The sequence below is a fragment of the Lontra canadensis genome, unplaced genomic scaffold (genome assembly GCF_010015895.1).
Source record: "Lontra canadensis isolate GAN:19392208 unplaced genomic scaffold, GSC_riverotter_1.0 scaffold1, whole genome shotgun sequence".
NCBI lineage: Eukaryota > Metazoa > Chordata > Mammalia > Carnivora > Mustelidae > Lontra > Lontra canadensis.
In genome coordinates, this window is record NW_022630995.1 from 111,377,429 (window position 1) to 111,400,766 (window position 23,338).

Below are 23,338 nucleotides of genomic sequence, written 5' to 3' on the forward strand. Positions count from 1 at the left end.
CACTCTGAATGCTTTTTGGAGGTATCTCTTCTCATTTCAGTCTACCCTAGAGTCCCATTTAGTGCAATGGATAGTGATTTAATAAATGGTCCCCTATTGGTCAAAACCTGTTCCTGTTTCTGTGAAAGAATCTGAAGCTCACTTGAGGTCCAGCTTCCTCACGGACATCCAACTCCATGGCTCTTTGAGAGACACTGGGAAAGCACACTAGGTTTTCTCAAAATTTATTTCCTTTGTAAACAGAAACCCAATTATTCATTTTGTAATGATTTATAATTAGATTTATATATAATTTATTATATATTTTATATATAATTTATAATAATAAATATAATTATTCATTTTAATTCAAAACCATTTTCCCCTATTTATTGGGAGGATTTCTAAAACATAAGTAAAGAGATCCTGTGACTTTTTTTTTTCTTTTCTTCTTCCTTTCTTCTTTCTTTTTTTTTTTTTTTTTTGCATCTGTTTACCCAAGGCTAATTTAGGTCAGCAATAAAACAGCAACATCAATGTGCTATTGAAGTTCAGAGGTGGCAGATTAATATGCATCTTCCTAATAAAAAGAGGGACCTTTTGAGAGATCAGGGGAACATTTAAGACACCAAAATAGCAAGATACATGAGACTATGCCACTTAATAGCTATATAAGTTATATACTTAAATATCTATTAATTGTTACATAATTCAAAGATAAACATATGCTTTTCTCATACCTCTTTAAGGTCTTGGTAGAATAAGATCCTCCTCCTCCCCCACCCCAACACACACACAAAACAAAATCTTTCTCAAAAGTCTCTACATCATATGTGAGTTCTGGGACGTGATCTGCCTCCTGTCATTCTTTGCCCAGCTTTGTATAGTTTCTCTGTATGCATTTACAACTTATTACTCAGCCAAGACTTAAAATTTCTGCAAGTATTCTCCTTGACAGCTCTCTCTTTTCTAGAACATGTCCCTAAATTACCAACCACCTCAGCCTTCCCAAACTTAGATCTCTAATTTCTAAACTCAGTAAGGCTGATAAGCTCTGTTTTGGATCTATATCCCTGTTTCTCCAGTATGGAAATTCCCACCAGCCAGAAATCTGGAGTGATTATTGGGATCATTTTGTTGTCTCCAACCTCTTAACCATCGGAATCCTTTTTTACCTACTAACCAAGGTTTGAAAGTTTTTTTTCCATTCATCGCTCTGTTTTCTAGTTGTTTATTACAGAGATTTAGTCTAGTAATCCTTACCCCATCATGGGTGGTTAGGGAGTCAGACAAACCTAAATTCAACGCTTTTTTTTATCAGTGCTTATTTTTGCCAACTTGAAGAAGTTATTTAATTAGTTCTAAGTCTCAGTCATATCACGAAAATGCAAATAAGAATCTTAAGGGCTCCATGAAGACAGGAGATTTTAAAATACCAAGAATAAGATTTATTAGTAAGTGTGCTCTAAGTGTTAGCTGGGAACATTATCTACAAGCTTTAATGATTATTAATTCATTAATAGAATCCTTTGTAACTCCAAAGAGAAAAATCTATATCAGAGACATGTCTCTGTTTATTCTTTTTATTTTTATTCATTTTTTTATTTTTATACTCATGTTCATTTCTGAGGAACTGTATATAGGACTGGTTTAGTGTTGTTGTAACTATACTAAGATGATTGCAGTGGTGAAAGATAACTGAAAACTTCAAGGTCACTTTATCATTTACTTTCTTTCAGATACAGTGGAATAATGCAATTTAGAAATAAAGTATACCACAGCTCATATAATTTTGGTTAGAATACTGCAGAAGTAATGGAAGTTAATATAGACCCACGATGCCTATATCTTTGAATTTGCAAATGCTCTGTCAATTTCTTTCTAAACATTTAGAGACAAATAGTAAATCTGTTTTTCATAAGTAAGTTATATAACATGTCTCTGAAATATTTATTCATTGTTTAGTCCAAGAATTCAGGTTTCAACTTCCAAAAGGAAAAATGTCAGATCATGCATGGTTACCTCAGTGCAGTAGTGATACTCACACATGTCTGCATGACAACTATCAACTTAAGAATTGGTGTGATGAGAAAGAATAAGACATTGTCAAGCCATTGTCATGCATCAATTCTCATGATGATTTCATTCAGTGAGCATTGAAGTGAACACGTATTCCAGTGTTGCTATAAATTACATCGTTTGTATAGGCCATCGTTTGTATCTAATTCTCAAGGGTCTGTTTATAAAAATAACCCTTTTCCCTTTTCTCTCACATAAGATGGGTACAATCAGCAGAGGAGACAACAAAACATGTATACAATATTGAGCTACGTTTACTGATTACAGTGTTTCCATAACAAAAATGAGAACCATTTTATCTAAACTTGAGGCTGGATCAGAGTTGTAATGATGATATCTTCAACTTGTTGATGGATATTATTGAAATTGTATTATGCTAACCTCACTTTCACAAACAAATTTTTAATTGAATTGTCTCCAAAGCGGCTCTTAAAAAAAGAATACCTTACACACAGGCTGCTGGAATTTTCTGCATTTCAAGTACATTTATTTCAGGTAATATTCCTATTTAGTTATAGGACACTTTGAATTCTTGATGTCTGCATACTTTTGCATATACTCTTTACGTTGTTGAATATCTCTTCCCTTTTATCTGCCTTGATAATCCTTGCTCATCTTTCAAAACCACGTTGCATCATCCTTCATCATCCTTTAAGCCTCTCCCACTGCCTTACCCATGAGTTAGATGTCTCTTTTAAGTTTTCTCTTAATACCCTGTGCATAAAGAGAACTAATACACACACACACACACTTCCTATGTACCAGGCTGTTACAAGTCCTTTGTTCTTTGTATGCATTAATTCCTTTAATTTCCATCGTGGCTCCGTGTGGTAGATGGTATTATTATTTCCATTTTACTGATGAAGACAGAATCATAGAGAGTTGGAGAACTGGGAATTTCAATATAATCCAGTTCCACACTGTTCTTCTTTCTTTTTTCTTTTTTAATAACTTCACTGAGATATAATTCACATACCATATAATTCACTCATTCGACATGTTCACAGTCATTGGCTTCAGTGTATTCACAGATGGGCTACCATCACTGCAGTCAGTTTTAGAACTTTATTCTGCAAAGAAATCCAGTTCCCATTAGCCATCACTTCCCAACCCCCTAATTTTCTCCAGCCTTAAATAGTCACTACTCTACTTCCTATGCCTATACATTTGCCTATTCTTGATGCGTCACATGAATGGAATCATATGACATATTATCTATTGTAACTGACATCTTTCATTTAGCATAAAGTTTTTAAGTTTGATCCGTGTACAATGTTATCAGTGCTTCATTTGATTTTATGGCAAAATAATATCCTATTTTACCAGTATACTGCCTTTTCTTTATTCATTCATCAGTTGATGGACATTTGGGTTATTTCACTTTTTTTTTGTTATTATCAAAAAAGCTATGAATATTTGTGTACAAGTTTTTGTGTAGACATACGTTTTCATTTCTCCTTGGAATATATCTAAGTATTATCTAAGTACTTAGATCAGATATATATATTTGATATATCTAAGTATCAGAATTTCTGATTTCTGAGTCATATAGTAACCCTGTGTTTAACCATTTGAGAAATTGCCAAACTGTTTTGTGAAGCAACTACATTATTTTACATTCCCACCTGCAATTTATGAGGGTTCTGATTTCTCCACAACTTTGTCAACAGTCACCATTATCTGTCTTTTGATTTATAATCATCCTAGAAGGTGCAAAGTGGTAGTTCATTATAGGTTTGATTTGCATTTCCATTACGACAAATAATTTTGGTAATCTTTTCATGTGCTTATTGACCATTTATATCCCTTCTTTGGAAAACTATCTGTTGGGATCTTTTGTCCATTTTTAATTGGTTTATTTTTCTTCTTCATATTGAGTTATTCCAACTTTATTATTTATATATACTAAAAACAAGTCCCTTATCAGAAATATGATTTGCAAATATTTTCTACCAAGCCATGGGTTGACTTTTCACTTCCTTTGATTCTGTCCTTTGAGGCATAATGTTTTTAATTTTGATGAAATCCAATCTTCTGATTTTTTTATTGTTTGTGCCTTGAGTGTCACATTTAAGAATCTATTGCCCAAATAATGTTACAAAGTTTACATATTTTATAGATTTAACTTTTACATTTAAGTCTATGATCCATTTGGAGTTTTTGTTTTGTTTTGTTTTGTTTTGTTTTTAAGTAGGCTCTACAACTAGCGTGGAGCCCAGTATGGTGCTTGAACTCACATCCCTGGGATCAAGACCTGAGTTGAGATCAAGAGCTGGGCACTTAACCCCAACTGTGCCACCCAGGCAACCCTGCAGTTAATTTCTACATATGGCTTAAACTAAGGGTCTGAATTCATTCTTTTGCATGTGGGTACCTAGTTGTGTCTGCATGATTTTAGAAAAGACTATTCTTTCCCCAGTGAATGGTCTTGACACACTTGTTTAAAATCAATTAATTTTGGCTTAATTCTGGTCTCTCAGTTCTATTCCACTGATCTGAATGTCAGTCTTTAACCAATATGATGCTATCTTGATTACTGTAGCTTTTTAGTAAGCTAAGAAATTGAGAGGTTTGAGTCTTCCAACTTTGTTCTTTTTCAAGACTTTTTGTTGTTGCCTCCCCTCCCCCTCCATACTGGTTCTATGACATTTCCACACAAATTTTAGAATCAGCTGGTTAATTATGGCAAAAAAGAGCTAGAATTTTGATAGGAATTTCACTGAATCTGTGGATCCATTTGGAGAATATTCCCATTGTTTTTTTCTTTTTTTGAGAATATTCCCATTATAATAAATATTGAGTCTTTCAATCCATAACCACGAAATATCTCTCCATTTATTTAGGACTTTTTAATTTCTTTCAACTATGTTCCATAGCATTCAGTGTATAAAAATCAGTTATTTTGTTAAGTTTATTTTTAATTATTTTATTTTTTGATATATTTAAATGGAAATATTTCATTAATTTCTTTTTTAGATTTTTCATTGTTAGTATACAAAAATATAATTTTTTTGTACACTGACCTTATAACCTGCAAAATCATTGAACTCATTTATTAACTCTAACAGCGTGTGTGTATATGTATCTATACATGCTTTAGGGTTTTCTGTATATAGATCATGTCATTTACAAATAGAGACAATTTTACTTCCTCCTTTTTAATCTCATTTTTAAAATTTAATTTCCTTGCCTAATGGTGCTGGCTAAAATCCTCGCTACAATATTGAGTAGAAATAGTGATAACCAACGTCTTGTTACTGACCTTAGGGCAGGGAGATTTCTAGTTTTTCACCAGAGATACGAGATTAGCTATTGAGTTTTTTATAGATGTTTTTCTCAAGTTGAGGAAATTCCCTTCTATTACCAGATTGTTGAGTGTTTATCATAAAATAGTGTTGGATTCTATTAAATTCTTTTTCTACATCTGTTGAGATGATCATGTGACTTCATTCCTTTTTTATTAATATGGTATAGGACATTGATTTTCATATATTGAACCAAACTTATAACCTAGGATAAATTCCACTTGGTCATGGTGAATTATCCTCTTCATATGCTCCTATATTCAGTATGCTAGCATTTTGTTGAGGATGTTTGTGTCCATATAGATATTGTGTCATATTCATTGTAGTCATTATACTCCATGAATTACTGGCTGATTGCTTTATTGTTTTCAGGAAAGCCCTGGATAAAAAATTGTTCATCTGTCTGAACAAAATAAATTTCAGTAGGTGTTATTTTAGAGGCCAGCCTTTAAAAATTTTTTTGATCCCAGGAAGCCTCTCTCTGACCATCTCTTTCCCTGGTTTTCACTGGCAAACTAGTAGGCTTATGATTTAGCTTGTTGCTCTAACTTTAGAGGAGCCTTTGACATAACTTCCCTATACTGTTTCAAGTAATTGGAGAATGCCTATGTGCTCTCTTTTCTTATGGACTGTATCTTCCCTTAGCAAAATTTCAGTGCCCCTACTCTGAATACTGGGTTAGGTGCAGCCTCCAGTCTTCTCCACTCACCTTTGTTGGCTTGGAACCTTTGGAACAAGCTGGAGCAATCAAGGCCCCAGTATTCCAGGCCTGCCACACCTGGAGTAGAAACTGCATTCTGTGGGTGGAAGCTGAATGGAGAAAGGGAGCCCCCAAACTGTTAGCCTCTCTCACCTGGAATTTAGCCTCTTTAGATTAGAGGTGGAAGGTACAAGAAATGCTAGCTGCCAGTTCCTCCAGATGAAATAACTCTTCATTGGGAACTTGGGGGTGAGGGAGTCCTGTCTTCTTGGGAAAACCTGCTTGGAGTGGAACTTCCATCAAGCTGAGTTGGGGAGGAGTTGAGGTGGAAAGGGAAGGATTAGGAGGTAGTTTAGATGCCACAGACTTTTGTAGTTCTGACTGAGCTTTAGATTTTCTTGAGTGTTACTTCATTTTCTGTATGCCCTTAGAAAAATTTCCAGACTTTAAATGGCTTTATCTATTATTTACTTACTTAATGTTTTGGTCGTTTTGCTGGGAAGGAGGTCCATGAACTCCTCACTCTGCCAATCTGGAGATGGAACTCCTCCAGGGACTGTTTTTCACAGGGCTATGCTGTACACTTCCAATGCAGTATTTATGACATAGTACTTGTTGTATTCTATTGCAACTTTCCATTTATTTTATATAACATCAATTGGAGACTTTGCCAGCCAAAGCTGCCATTTTTGTCTGAAGCCCTGAACCAAACTATATTATTTATTAACTCTTCCAAAGAAGCCCTCTTCAGATATTGCTGTGGAAGCTACCAGAGCTTAGCACCTCCCGACTGTGAGTACCTGTCCAGTGGAGCCTCCTGTCCAGCTTATTCTCGCTGCGCCTAACTTTGTCTCTAGTCTCAGGAGGCTGAGAGGCTGAGACTTCATGAAAGCTTAAACCTCTGTGGAGGTTCAAAATGCTGAAGGTTTTCAAGTAGCAAAAACTGGGACTATGTCCATAGCAAAAAAATGAGGACAATGAATTTCAGGGCTATTACTGAAGCATTTTCTTAGTTATTTATTAATATATAATCTATTTAGAACTAGCCTGGAATCAAACACAATTCTTCTGAGACAATATAATTAGATACACAGACTTTCAGAAGTTTTTTAAGTTTATAATTAAGGGCTTTTTTTTTTTTTTAATCCTCGGGTATTTTTTTATTGTTGCTCCTCATTTTCCCTCTCAAAAGCACCAGCTTCACTAGCAATAAAAGTTGTGGTGGCTCTCATTAGCAGATTTTTAAATTAAGGTAATAGTAACTAGGCCTAAAAGTCATGAGTCTACAATTCATGTGTCTTTGTCTGCCTTATGTCCTATAAATAATTTCCCACAAAAATCTGAAGATTGGGGGCACCTTGGTGGCTCAGTGGGTTAAGCCTCTGCCTTTAGCTCAGGTCATGATCTCAGGGTCCTGGGATCGAGCCCCACATTGGGCTCTCTGCTCAGCAGGTGGCCTGCTTCTCCCTTCTCTCTGCCTGCCTCTCTGTCTACTTGCGATCTCTCTCTCTCTGTCAAATAAATAAATTAAAAAAAATTAAAAATCTGAAGATTGGTGACAATGATGAATGATACTTTTGTGATCAGTCATGCTCATTTTTTCTTTTCTTCAATTTGCATATCACTGTTCTACTGCAGGGACAATACATCTTATATTTAAAGATGCTGTGTACTTTGCTAACTGCTTTCACATAGTTTAATATATTTACCCATAAAAACCCATTTGGTCACATTAAAGGCCAGTTCCATTATTTCCCTTTTACAGACAGGAAGACTAAGTTTCAGAAATAGTTCTTTTGTTTCTATAAGTTCAATGATCTATTAAGTGGAAAAGCTGGAACTTGAACGGACATATTTTGATTGGTAAGGCCAGAACTCTCTGCAGTACATGCTAAATGCTTTGCACGTGTTTCAGGAGAGAAGATTAGGTGGAGAAAAGGTATGAAATAGGCTAAAGTGCTTCTAGTAAGAAAATTAATCACATGTTATTTACTGCTTAGTTATAAGGTATCTCCAGAAGAAATAAACGTGTTCCTCGATCTTATACTGACATATATCAATTACTATTTCTAAACTTCATACCTTCTTGTATATTATAAAAATTGAGATTTTGTTAGTTACATATTAGCCATAATGCCCCTTAACATTAAAAAAAATCCAAGTTTTATTTATTTGTATTTAATATAAGAATATTGAATAAATTTCCAAAGAGGCACAATCCAAGAGAAAAAAAAGAGGTAAGTTTTCTTTTTTTTCTTCTATTTGGATTGCTCTTTCAATAGAAGATTATGAACTGTACAGTTATACCATATTTTCCTTTTTTTCTCTTATCCGTTATCCTGATTTTGTCTAATCCTATACTTTCCACAGACAGAGAAAATGAATTATGAAATATCAATGAATTAGAAATGAAAACATTGTGGGAAAAGGGCTAATGATGACTATCTCCAAGATCCAGACTATTATATGATTCAATATTATTTGTAACTTCTTGTCATACATGATCTTACTATTTCATAATGAGAGTGATCCTTGATGTTTTGAGTTAAAGATTTTTTACTTCTTTACCTTAAAAGCATATAGTTCTCTGATCACAGTGTAAGTGGGTTAAGTCATTTCCTCGTGTCAATTCTGTCAAAAGATTTAATAGCTTTGAGTCTTTTGCTTTTTGAAAATAATTCTTTATCTTCTTTGTACTTTTAATACTGAGTCTAAATGTAAAATTTTAAGTGTCAGATCAAACCTATAGAGTTTATGGCACAACAGTTTGTCAAATAGTATATAGATTATATGACTATATTCCTACTGATTTCGGACTTTAATAGTCTAATAATATAACATGGGTTTTATTTATGTGTAAACTATCTTGTTGCCCACATCCTGTCTCCATCTTCCACCCTTCAAGTTATTTCTGCGAGACATCTAGGACATATATAACAGTCCTTCACATTTTGAGAACTATACCTCAGGTAGTTCTCTGTCAGAGAAGCATTTCCTTATATCCCCAGTTTACCTAATCATTATTGTCTCTTTTTAGATGTTGTCAATATTACCAGTAGATGTCATGTTCTATGCGATGATCATGCTATTTTGTTACCTCTGCATCCCTAGCACCTAGCACAATGTATAGGACAGAGAGGATGCTGAATCAATAATGTTGGGTTAATATAAAAGGAATGGTTGGAACAGCTAAGGAGACACATTTGGAACACTGAATGACGTGAGCACTAGGACATGGCTATCTGAGGAGGCAGAGAGGTAGCAGATATCCACTCCTGCCTTCCTCACTAAGGTGTGCAGAGGGAGGGAAGGAATAAACAGCAAGGGACAAATAGCAAGGGAAAAGGAATAAATAGCAAGAAATCTACAAAAACTGAATGCTGTGCTTTTTCAGTCATTTAGGCTTTGACTGGGGAGAGTAACAGACCCAGCCATGGTGATTTCAGAGTTCTGGGAAATTTGAGAAACCCAGGTGTTCTTCAGAAGGGAACAGTGAAAAGCAGGGAACTTAGTGACTTGTTCAAGATGTAAATAAAACAGATAAAGGGGCTCCAGCATGCCAACAGATTTGTCTGATTCAGCAAGGTGTAATAAAGGGAAAAAGATTCAGGGATAAAATACCATGCTGGAAATGAATACCTATCACTCTAGGCTATCCTTTGCCATCTATCTTGGAAATCTGGACTTAGTGAATGGAAACCAAATAATGAAGAATCTTAAGACCACCAATTTATACTGTGGCCTATTCACATAGTCTTGTGTCCAACCTGTTCTTATTTTTTGTAATTACCTATAGAGGTGTGGTTTTTTGTTTCCTTTTTCCTTCCTTTTTTCCTTTTTCTTTCCTTTGCTTCTACTCCTCCCTCCCCTGCCCCACCAAACACAACCCTTCTGGCTATCTGAATATTTTGATTTGTTCATTCAACAAATACTTACTGATTGCTTTTATAATCCAGGCATTATAAGTGAGACCAACTTTGTGTCTTATTGTTACAGTTTAGAGGGAGAATATAACATTAATGAAATTATTAAAAAAAATAACAGAGTTACAAAGAGTTCTAAATGAAAGAACATAATGAAATAAGGAATTAAATTGTCCTGTAAAGCCATGAAGTCAGTCCTAGATGTCATTGCTGAGATTAGATTATAAAGAGTGTGATGTCTGTCCTCTATTTCTCTCTATGTATTTCTCTCAACTTTATCATTCTTTTTCAGCCTTTACAAAATGTATTTAATTCTGAGTCCTTCACACACAGGTTCTATTTTCTGATAGCTTAATAATTTTGATAAAATGGTTTATGTAGAGCTCCTGGAAAGCAAGGACTGTATCTTACTTATTTTTGCCTTTCTGGAATTCAGGATAATGTCTCAAGCTTGTAATATATGTTCAATAAATAGTTGAGTCAAGGCTAATGGTTTAGGTCATTTTACCTTTCTCTGATCTCAGATAACATGTGAATTTTCCCAGTGAAATAAGGTCTGCTGAAAATTAAATTCCAAGAAGTGAGACTAATAGTAAGGAAATATTTTAGGAAAAAGAAATTACTATTTATTTATTTGAGAGAGAGAGAGAGGGAGAGAGATCAAGACAGTGAGGGATGCAACACAAGCCAGGGGAAAGAAAGAGAAAGAAGCAGGCTTCCTGCTGAGCAGGGAGCCTGATGCAGGCCTTCATATCTGGGATCATGACCTGAGCAGAAGGCAGACACTTAAGGACCCAGGCAACCCACAGCTACCTGCTATACCTTTCTTATGGTGAGCTGCTTGGGGAAACTTACCTTCTCTCAACACATAGTTTGCACTTTGCTTTATGTGGTATTGGTTTAAGATAAGCTGCCTTTGTTTATTTTCTACTTTTATCTTTCTATGATTCTAATGATAGTTTTAGTTTAGATAGTAATTTTTAAATTGCTATTACAGTCCTTTTTAAAAAAAAAAATTGGCTTCATTTCCTAATGTTATTTCTTTTCTTTTGGAAGTATTCCTTAAAATAGTCTCTTTCTTTATGATGGCTTCTTGCCCAGATTTGTTGAATTCAGCTTTCCAGGAATATCCATTAACTTAATTAATTTTATAAAAATACCCTCCATATATTATTTAATCTAAAAATTTTCAATTATAAAATGCACAATTGTTTTTCCTATCACTAAGATAAAATATGCTGCCAAATATAATTGTAAGGAACCATTAATTAACTGAAAAACACATCTTGATTTCAGATATTAAAATGTTAAAAATTATAGGTTTTCAAATTTATAAAATACAGAAATATCACTCTCACAGCTTTACCATAAATTTCCAATCATACATTTATACAAAGTTTTAAAATTATTTCTATGGTAATGGCAAAAGAAATACTGTGTTGCACATTTACTATAGGACAATGGTATTGCATTTTTTTTTTCAAAAATATTCTGAGAGCTTTAGAAGATGCCTACTGGAATGCAACTCCCCAAAGTCAGTTTCTTTGTTTTGTATGTACCCCAAGCACCTAGAAGAAGGCACTCAATAAATATTTCTCAAATGAATTTGAGTAAATTCATGTTTCATTAGAGATGCCATGTGTCTGTTTTTAAGAATTATTAATCAGTGAGTTCCTTCTAAATGCCAGTTTATATTTTCAGAGATCTTGTACAGCATAGCTTCCTTCTCAAGCCTTACTTTGCACTTGTTGCCAACTTCTTTCCGTTATATTTTTGTGAGTATTATAATCATATTTACAACTCAGTCATGTTTGCAACAACTTTTTGTGACTTACCATGAAAAAAACTGAATGACATAATGGGTTATTTATGGCTATCCATAGTTCCACTACTTTAGAAGTTAAAAGGAAAAAACAAATCTTAATAAATGTCTTGTACTAATACACTTGGTACTCAGGAAAAGGAGAGATTAGTGGGCCAATATAAACAGAAATTGTAGAAAAAGGACTAAGTTTGCTGGGTCTGAATTTTATTCTCATTTCATAAGACATTTACATAGCTTTGGAGATGGCTGAGTATAAAGTTATCCATATGTGATGCTATTTAGAAAAATGCTCCTAAGTTATCAATCCCATAAATTTGGAACCTTCCCATCTCAATAATTATATTTAATTTAAGCCTAACATGAGTTCATTCAGATTCTTAAGGGAGATATCAGAGGAGCTAAGAATGTGGCCCCTGGAGCCCAAATCTCTGGGCTTGAAACTTATCTCTAGCTCTTATTAGCTATACGGTCATAGAACTTTAGTTTGCATTTTTACGCCCTATTTTCAACCTTCTAATGTCATTGATATACCTCTTGTAGGGTTTTTATAAGGACTAAATAACACATATAAAGTTTTTAACAGGTTCTTTCAAAATAGTAGATGCTAATGTTGGTTCTTCCCTATTTCCCCTCTGGATCCACTCTGCCCTTCACTGCCCTGCTTTGTGTCCTGGCAGCCTGGCTGACCTTCACAGTCTTCCTTACTTGGGCTCCCTTGCTCCCTGACTTCTGATTAGGTTTTCACCTGGAGACAATGAAGGGATGGGAAGACAGAAGAAGGGAAATTGACATAACCCCTCTCCCCACTTCCTCACTGCTTGATTGTGGTTTGAGAGTGACTTTCTCCATCCTCTTTCTGTATGGAAAGTCACGGCTACTATTGAATGGCCTCCCATGGTTCTAGCTATTGCCAAATCTTAGTACTATAACGTCCCCATGACCCATCAGATTTCAGGGTAGTCAAGATTTGCTGCGCAGCTAGGCCCTGATGCATCAACACCCCTTGTTGAATCCTTTAACCCTATTTATATCCTTGTTAATGATACCTTTATTTGTACTGGTCAAATACCTTTTTTTTTTATTACTTCATTCTTTATTATCAAATGATCAAGATTAGCAGTTCAAAAGTGAAGATATTTACTTATTACCAATAAAATTATTATAACTCCTCCTTTCTCTTTTTATAACTTTTAATAGTCATTTTACTTTTTTTTAAATTTCTTTTCAGCATAACAGTATTCATTGTTTTTGCACCATACCCAGTGCTCCATGCAATACGTGCCCTCCCTAACACCCACCACCTTGTTCCCCCAACCTCCCACCCCCCGCCCCTTCAAGACCCTCAGGTTGTTTTTCAGAGTCCATAGTCTCTCTCATAGTCTCTCTCTCTCTCTCACCTCCTCTTCCAATTTCCCTCAACTCCCTTCTCCTCTCCATCTCCCCATGTCTTCCATGTTATTTGTTATGCTCCACAAATAAGTGAAACCATATGATAATTGACTCTCTCTGTTTGACTTATTTCACTCAGCATAATCTCTTCTAGTCCCACCCATGTTGCTACAAAAGTTAGGTATTCATCCTTTCTGATAGAGGCATAACTCTCTTTAGTTAAGCATTTGTGTATACCATTTATTTCCAACAGTATAATAAATGGTATGGAGTTGAATTATTTGGTTTAAAATAAGTATCAGTATTTCTTTCAAGTCAATGAAATATCATTAACGGTGATAGGAATGGGGGTTTCAAAACTTAGGTAGAGAAAATCAATTTTATTAACCTGTGTGTCATTATAGCATAAATGTCCTCAGCACTAAAGGTGGCATGTATAGAACTGGGACTAGATTGTAGTTAGGATGGAATAAAGATTGAGAGACCTCCCCTCAGGGGCTTTACACATGAAACCTCCTTTTCCTTCTCCCTTCTTGATAGTGTTGGAGGCAAGTTCATGGAATACAAGAAAGTGGTGTTTACGTGGCCAAATCAAGTTCAGTATAAACCAAAACTAAATTCTGGGGTTTAGTAGGCATCAAGATTTTGGAGATGCTGGGTGGATTGAGGGGAGAATCATCAGCATTCTTAGCAGAAGCCTGTAAAGCCACATAAGTAAGAGCTAGACATGGAAGAGTGATTGTGGGAAATAAATAAGGTCATAGCTGGTTCCATTCAAACAGAATTACGAGAGGAAACAGTAAGCCTATAAAATAATTGAGTATAATGACTACATATTGTGGGAGTGTAATAAGAGTAAGGACCTTTTACACACTGATAAATCCACATTGCCTCACAGAAGACCTGGGAAAACATTGTTTCCATGTCTCCACTAACTAACATGTCTGGGATCTGTGCAGGGCTGAGCTTACAGGACATGGAGGCCCTTATGAGTCATGAAAGTGAGACTGAGGCATGAATGCATTATCATTGTATGAAGCAATACATACATGGCAATTTCATGCATGACAATAATTTTGTTCAGTCTGGACATAAACTTACAATAATTTGCCATATGAAGTTTTCCCAATAAAACTCACTGTCATCTTATTCAGAGTTAAGAATTTTTAACCCTCAAGCCAAATAAAATCCTATAGATACCTCAATTCTCATACTTATCACAGTAGGAGTAGAGAGGATATAATATAATGTTAAGAGGGAAGAAGTTAAGAGGTCTGGAGTCAGTTTGACTTCCTGGATTTGAATCCTAACTCTCTCTATATACTAACTCAGTATATACTCAACATTTTTTTTTCCAACCAACCTCTGCATGTCCCAGTTTCCTCTTCCTCATCCTTGGACTCAGAGAAGTACCTATTTCTTGGAAATACTGTAAGGACTAAATAAAACAATACAGGCTAATAACTTCATAAAATACTTGGCATATAGTAAGTACCTAACAGTTCTTGCCTGGTTTTCTTTTTGTATGTGCATCTCCCAATAAGATTCTTTGTGTACCCTGAGGTATGAATATACCTATAAGGTGAATACATATACCTACATAATAGATATGTAATGTATTAGGTACATGTATTATTCATTTTATAGCCATTACTAAGTCTATCAGACAGTAAAGTATTAAATAAATATTTGCTTAGTGACTAAATGAGGTTAGTTAGCCTTAGAAATCTGAATCTCAAAGACAAAAACAATGTAGATACATTGTCTTTCTTGACGTTTTCTCCTGACATTCTATGTTAATCACTAGAAAAGAGACTATTAATAGTTCACTGCACTTTAAATGTCTTTTTTTTTTTTTTTAAATAATAGCACATCGATGCCATTGCATATCCACAGCCTTGGGTGCATTCAGAATCACCATCACATTCAAGTTGTCAAGTATTCATAATATTTGCCAAAAAAGTAAAAATCTTATCAAAATAATAGCTAAGAATAAATTATAGGCACCAAAAAGGGGGGATAGACTACTCATTTGAATATGCTCTTACAGAGAATAATACAGATCTCTTTTTAAACAATGAAATTATGTTGAGTCCACTTAATTTGTATTGAACAATGTATAAGGGGCAGACCTTGCTGTTATAAACTTTGCTAGATACTCAATAGGCAGCAATTAAAAAAAAGAGACCATGTTTCTTCCATCTACAAATTCTGCAGTTTATTCAGCCTATAGAAAAGACTTTTTCAAATTTAAAAACAAGGAGGCTTTTCTAAGGAAAAATAAAGTTAACAACCATGGACATTTTGAAACTGACTACAGAGTAGCATAAGCCTAAACTCAAAAAAATAACAAGGGAGAATGCATATTTTCATGCTTTATGGGTATTTAGACAGTATCCATTCAAGTATTTTACTGTTTAAAATATTTTTTACATGTAATTTTATACGCTTATTAAAAGGGAAAATGATAATATACAGAATGATGATAATAGTTGCCATTTGATTCTAAATAAATGTAATTGTAATAAATATTTTACATGTATAATTCCATTTAATCACTAGATGGTAAGCTTCATAAAGACAAAATCATATCTATCCATTTCTTTATTCATCAGTGAAACCCAGTAATCAGCAATGAGCTTGAATAGAGTTGACTCTCAAGGAATATTTACTAAACAATTGTATGATCTTTCCCTTGAAGTAGGTTCTTGCTACGTTTTAGTCTGCCAATGTTTGAGTATTACTGAGTATACTACATTTTGTCAACTCTGCCCTTGCTTGGTGTGATTAATCTTATCTATGCAGATTTACAAGTGACAAAATGCCTGAGGGAGATCTTTATCTTGTACAGCAAACTGGGCCTAAAATGTATCAGAAAGAAAATTACAAAAACACTGTAATTAAAAGCAAAGCCTACAAAAATCTGATTCTGATCCATATAAATTGAAGGTCGGAAAATATGACCATTAAACATATCTTAGAAAGCACAGTCGGATTTGTTCAAAGTTCTTTAACGATTATGGCATCACCTAAAACATAAAGAAATGAAGGATAAAGTAACTTCTAGAAGCCAGAACCACACGGCTCAGATCAGACTTACCAGAACGGTCACTACACGTAGAACCACTCCACGCATGTTATTCTCTAGTTTCTTGTCAGTCAGTGACCCATTCAGCCCTGTGACAGGATTCCAGCACCCAAGCTGAAAGGTAAAATAGCTTGGTCACTTTCCTGCCTGAAGAACAGTCCAATCACCTATGCAAAAGTCTTGCAGAAAACTGTGTGATATCTCTTGAAATAACTGGTATAGGAAAGGTCCTGCACAGGTTTTCTTTTTTAATAGCAAACGAAGCAATCAGAAATTCCATTTCCCACTCTTAAATATCATTATATGGCATACAACAGTATCCAATATGTTTCAGGAGACTCACTAAGGACATGGACTTAATAAGGAGTGATAATACACCAATAACTCAGTCCCAGTAATGCACTAATTGGAAAAATAATAGTGCATATAATTCTAGTATAATATCTGTTCTTAATATATCAATTATTATACAAGTTAGATTCTTATAGTTTCAATGGTTTTAATTAGATATTACACTGCTTTTATTGGAAAAAATAAGATTTTTAATACAGTTAGAAGGTTTACTGTTTTTATTTGAGGGGCAAAATCATGTATATGGCTTTGCTGTTTTCAAGTATTCACAGTACATACAACAATATAATTTGCCTTTTTGGTCAGTGCTATCGATTTCCTTGGAATATTTTGGAAGCTGCCTTTTCCTTAAAGTCTTGCAGCGAGTCACTGCTCTTTACACTCCAAATACTGGTTTAATTTTACATCCTCATGTAGTTCTCAGCTCTTGTAATATCCAAATCTGAGAGCTAACAGTTTTAAAATCACTGCCTATAAGTCACAACACATAAAAACTGGTAACTCTCAATTCAGAAATAAGGAGGGAAATGGAAGAGAGATTGTGACCTGAATTAGCAGATAACTCAAAAAGCAAAGCTGCAAAGAGAATCCCATAATGCGCATCTTGGGAAGAAATGTCATGCTATTAATTCTGATACTAGATCATGAGCTTTCACTTTGAAGAACCTATTCCATTTGCATGCTTTAAAAATATAACAATCCTTTAGTCATATTTGGAGACTGCTCTGATTGACTGAATGGTTTATAGGGGCACCTGGCTATTTGTGCTGCTTCTTCCTGAAGACTGATTTATTTCCTCACATTGCATTTTGTTTGTGGCTTCCAAAGTTGGCAGCACGATGGCAAGTCTCCTTCATAAATAAAAGATTTAGGTGCTTCCTATTAAAACTCAAGCTTCTCTTTGAGTACCCAAGAGGTGTTTAATTAAGAAACCTAAAATGCACACAATATATCTTAAGAGAAGGGTTGTCACAATTTAAACAAAAAGCCAGCTTTTTCTGTATTAAAATAATTTGGAAAGGGCTGATAATTGTAGGTTTCAACTGGAAAAACACATTAAATTCATGCAATGATATGTCATTCTTAGTTACCTAAAAAGTCTAATTAGAACTTAGATCTAATTAGCAGATCCAAATGTGCTGAAAGTCTAATTATCAGAGATATTGTGGTCCTCTTGCCCAATTTAGAACCTTACGAAATTTCTTTCGATCTTTTGTTCTCTTCTCAGGTCAACCAAAGTCTATGCTCAATTACATTCCTTGATGTGTGCTCTTTCTAGTAATTTTTTCAAGAAGATTTTATTTTCTTAGACTAAATACTGGTGAGAAAAGCGGTTTACAACATTAAATGAAGGACTGCTATGCTATCCACCTTTTATAGTTCTATTCCTTAATTCCAAGCTTACTGAATAGCTTGTAGGACATCATGTTGTTCAAGGTAAATATGGCTAAGTTACCAAAGTAAATACAAGGTTTTCTTTTTTTTTGTCTTCCTTGGTGAACCTACCGCTAGTTTGACTAAATAAATGACATCTTATTTATGCCAACTTGGCCATAGGATTTGGGTGTATTGACCAGTCAAAATATATACTAGTGGAATAACAATAAGGCTTGCTGAGCAGTCTGTCTGAACAATGCTCTGGACAAACATTTAAAAATATGTAATTTCTGGCTTCTTAATTACATCTTCCTTTAATCATAACTAAATATAGTCAGTGGTTTAAAAATTTTAAGGCACCCAAACATTTGAGATTTTGAAATAACATTAAAAACATTTGTCTTCAGACCTGGGCAATAACTTACACATTTGTATACATATATAAAGTGTATATATATAATGTCTCTTCTCACTTAAAAAAAATATTTGACCAAGTTCTTTCTCATATATATTACAAGACATCGTTTTCTCCTCTGCCTGATGATTTTTTTCCATTTCTATTTTCTCTCTCTCTTCTCCCCCTTTGCTTGCGATTTGACTCATGTGTCTTTTGATCATAACACTTGTAAATTGTTTCTCTTCATCATAACAGCAGTTGGGATTTTAGGATTGGTAACACCTTTTACTTAATTCAGTTCTTCATATGTACAAACTCTAACACTTAAAGGTAGTTGAATATTAGCTACAGATGCCAAGAGCTAGGAATTTCAGAGACTGAATTTTGAGTTAGAGTAAAGCTTAGAATACAGATTATCTGGAAAACTAGAAATAAAATATATCCACTTGTCACATATCAAAATTGGACAAAACAAAGAAATCATTCAGAAATTAAAATCATGTTTATTTCCTGTATTGAATAGAATTATTTTTTTTTTGCATTTTTTGGAATAATTTCTAAGTGTTAGCCATGATACTGAGCTCTTTATACCTGATCTCATTTAGACCTAAAATAACTTTATGAGAAGCTGTTATTATAATTTTTATATTATAAACATAGAAACTAAGGACTTATCTAAAGTCATATAACTACTAAGAGAGGAACCTAGGATTTAAACTAGTGCTTTTAAAAAGTCCAGATTTGGGATGCCTGGATGGTTCGGCCTTCAGCTCAGGTCATGACCTCCAGGTCCTGGGATCTAGCCCCTCACTGGGTTCCTTGCTTAGCAGGGAGTCTGCTTCTCCCTCTCTCTCTGCCCCTTCCCTGCTTGAGTGCTCTCTCTCTCTCTCTCTCTCAGGTAAATAAATAAAATCTTTAAAAAAATAAAAAATAAAAGTTTAGATTCAGTGGTTTCAATTGCAGTGCTGTTTTATAGCTTATGAATTTTTTTAATAAATATGATCTATTTAAGGTAGATAGAGAAAATACTATTCTTATATTTTAGTCAAAAAAATTAAGGCTTAGAATTGTTAACTGGCTTTCTCAATATAACAGCTGGTGAATTCACATTCTGGCAATATAACTGAAAAGGCATTATCATCATCATCATAATTTTTATCAAAGAAATTATAACATGTACATAATACATAGTATATGTTAATCTTCTGAGGTCTTTACTTATATTAATTAATTTACTTCTCAAAACAATGCAATGAGAAAGGCAACATTATTATCTCCATTCAACAGAAGGGAAAACTGAAGATTGAGAGGTTGTGCTCCTTCCACTGTGTTATCTTTTATCTACTTAATCAGTCATAAGATATTGAGTAGAATAAGGAAAGCAGCAGAAAAATGAAATGGACAAGAGATTCTCAAAAGCATTTCTGGAAATCTCTATGTTGCACCACCAAATTACTAAAGATAAGTGTGGAACACATTTCATTTACCAAAAGTTCTGTTGATGCTTCTCAAAATGTACACCAGAGATAAATGAGGAAATAATAAATAGAGAAAATGCTGATTATTTTTCAAGTTTTAAGATTCCTTAATTTCTCTTCATAGCCACTTATCTCCTTGAGGTTCCCTTCAAGTTTTTCTGTTTGATTGTAATAGCTCCTTCCAATAATAAGCAATACAAATGAGTTAGGTTCACACAAATTCAAAATGAATTTGTATCTACAATGGGTCATATTCCTTGCAGTGTATCAAGATTGACACAATGATTAAAAAAAAAAAAAAAGCCTGGAAGAATTTCATTTAAGTTCAAGTGTGAAGCTTATCTAACAACTTCTCTGGTTTCATTGTTAGAAATTCTATTAACTTGATTGCTCTGGGTATGTGGAGAAGGTTGTTTTTGTACGACTGTGTTTTTATTTTTGTCCCCCCCTTTTTTTAAACAATGAGGCCAGGGACTAATAAAGATAATGCACACACACTCTTACTTATAACACTATGTATTCAGCAGAGCACTTTCTAAGTAAAAAATAATAAAAGTAGCCCCTGCAGCACATGAGATTTACAGAAAGTCATGCTGCTGATGGCAAAACAAGATTCAGTGTCTCCCATGGTCTGACATCTAGAGAAAATTTAGAAGGGATTAAAAAAATAAAGACCAATTCAATTTCCTTTCAATTACAGTATATCGATTTCCTGTGGCATTATCTGGTTATTGCTGAAAGTCACTTTAAAACCTTAAAAATGCTTAATGCTTTAATTATCCCCTTCATTGGAGCTTTAGCAACCATAATCTTGTCGCTCTCTGTTAAAATCAATGTAGCATCTTGTGTTCAACAAAACGGTTAATGTATTTGCAAGAGGACAGTTATAGGTTCCTGACACGATGCATCATGCTGTGAGCAAATGACCAAGTTTTAGATATTTACTCTTTTCTTCTCAATATTTCCTCTTTTCATTTGTTCATGGGCTTTAAAGGATGACGTTTGACTAGGTTTTGCATCCCTATTTTTCCGGCAGTGTTACAATGTCAAAAAAGAGCTGGACTGTTCGACTTTAATTTTACGCTTAATAGTTACAGGCCTTAATTACAGAAGTCAAGAGAGCTCTTAATTGAATACCAAATGGAATTCCCTACATTTATTAGCTTGTATTCATATGGAACAAACGAAGCCTGGCTCCAGTACGGAAGCTCCAGCTGCAGGACACAACATACCAGGCTGTGTGCTGCCCGCCCCTGTATTGCCTTTACTTGCTTTCCCAGCCTTTAAAGGAAAAAAGGGAACAATAAGCATAGGCAAAGTAGCTGGAAGCTATCCATTTAGAAATGCACAGCATTTATTTTGTAGGTATTACTTCTATAATGGAATAGAAAAGTGTAAAAAGAAATACATATGGCAGGTTGGCTCAGATACATGTTTTATAGAGTTAAATTAGGATGTTTCTTTTCTTTGATATGTACAGGAATGTAGTGTGTCAGTTATATCTCCAATAATAATTTTGTTGGTGATATTTCCACCTGTAAAACAGGTTCAATTTGTAAGACTTTCTTTCTAGGGGATGATTATTGCCTCCTAAGATTCTATTCCTACAGCTTGGTCATTACCATGAAGTAGTAGATGTTCTTTAGATTATGTGAAATAGCCTTAGCACTTGAGTTTCCTTTAGGAGAATATATCTTTGGGGAAAAAAAAAATCAGAAAGAAATATCCCCTGATTCCACTGCTTACATTTCCCTGTACTGCTGCTGAAAACAAAATTTCTGCACCATGTAATGATGTACATATAAAATAAGAAGAACTTAGCTGATTTCTGCAAATGAATATAAACATGAGAAGCTATAGATATGAAAAAATAGCTTAAAGATGTTTTATGCAGCTATAATAACTACTCACAGAATCACCTGGCATTTAATTGATTAATATTTTGCCATTGTTATAAGTTTTCCCTTCTTTTATAATTCTTTTTGGTGTAAAATTACTGTTACACTATATTTAGAGGCAGTATAGCGGCTAAAACCAGAAACTCTAGAACCAGACTGCTTACGTTCTACTCTGACACTTGCTGGGCATCTGTCATTGGGCCTCAGTTTTCTCACCTCTCAAATGGGCGTAATAAAAGCGACTTCCTCACAGGGCTAGTGGGATTATTAACTGACTTCATATATGTCAAGTGTTTAGAAGTGTTCCTGGCACATAAAGACTAAAGAAGTGTTAATTATCATCCCTGTAAAATCAGCCCTCATTTTTCTAGCTCAGCCTCATTGTTTGGAGTTCCTTACTAGTTTCAATGAGGAAGCATACCTCTAAAGCTGTGGTTCTCAACTTTGGCTGCATATTAGAATCACCTGAAGATTTTAAAAACTTCTGATGTATCAGCACAAACCCAGAACAATTAAGTCCAAATCTCCAGGGATGGGATCCAGGCATCAGTATTATTTATTGCTCTCCAGGTGATTTCAACCTCTAGCCAAGACTGAGAAATCCTGCACTAAAACTTGCCTTAACACCCAGGGAATGAAGTCTCATAGAAGACCTACTTAGCTCATTGAAGGCATCATTTTTACTGGCTTCTTTTATACAAGCTAACTAGGGACACTTTCTCAAAAAAACCAGCAATTTTATTTTTCTTGTTCTAAATAGGATAGGAGGTTATAAACTCTGTGAAGTCAGAATGATGCCTACCTTGTCTACTCTTGTACTCCTAGTCCTTATCATAGTATTGATATATTAGAACATGGTAGGTCCCAATAAACATCTGATAAATAAATGCATTCATTAAAACTCCTGTTATCCTCTTTCTTCTCCTTCTTTTTCTCTTACTTCTTCTTCTTCTTTTTTTTTTTTTTCATTTTTCTGTCTCTCTAGTTCAAACTGAATGCAAAAGCAAAACATCCCCTGAGATCATACCCTGGTATCATACCATCCCATTGCCAATTTTTAAAAATTCTTCTGGGTGATTCTCTTCACTCAAATTCTACTAGCTTTCCTTTTTTTTCTGATCAGGCTTTTTTTCCCTAATAATATTTTAGCATTACAACCTGATAAAACTTGCTGGATTTTCTTCTCTTTCATTCTTTGCTATCTCTCGATGTTTTAAAACCACATTAGAATTCTCTTTCTTTTCTTGTCCATTACATAATTAACCACTTAAAGTCAGGGGTACCATCTTTATCATCTTTTTGTGCCCAGTGCCTAGTACAGTGTTTTACATAAGTAAAACATTTATTTTTTTTTTAATTACAAAGTTAAGGTACACTTAAGTTTAATGTAAAGTGTTTCTATTGTATTGTAGATCTTTGTTGCCAAACAATCTAAAATCTGAAGTCTGGACATCTTTATATATTTTACTATCTCTCCAATATTTATGCTTAGATAACTCAAAGTTACCTCAAATATCTAGAAATTAAACTCAGGGCACCTGGGGGTTTC

The 23,338-nt window shown here is 34.3% G+C and overlaps 1 protein-coding gene across 5 annotated transcripts in view; it reads right to left on the minus strand.

Annotated features, from left to right (window-relative positions):
* Positions 1–23,338, minus strand: part of GRID2 (glutamate ionotropic receptor delta type subunit 2) — a 1,456,428-nt gene that overhangs the window by 350,601 nt on the left and 1,082,489 nt on the right. For all 5 annotated transcript variants that reach the window (XM_032861590.1, XM_032861599.1, XM_032861608.1 and 2 more), the window contains one exon: positions 16,301–16,402. In XM_032861590.1, coding sequence (XP_032717481.1) covers positions 16,301–16,402 — 102 coding nt within the window. The remainder of the gene's footprint in view (positions 1–16,300; positions 16,403–23,338) is intronic.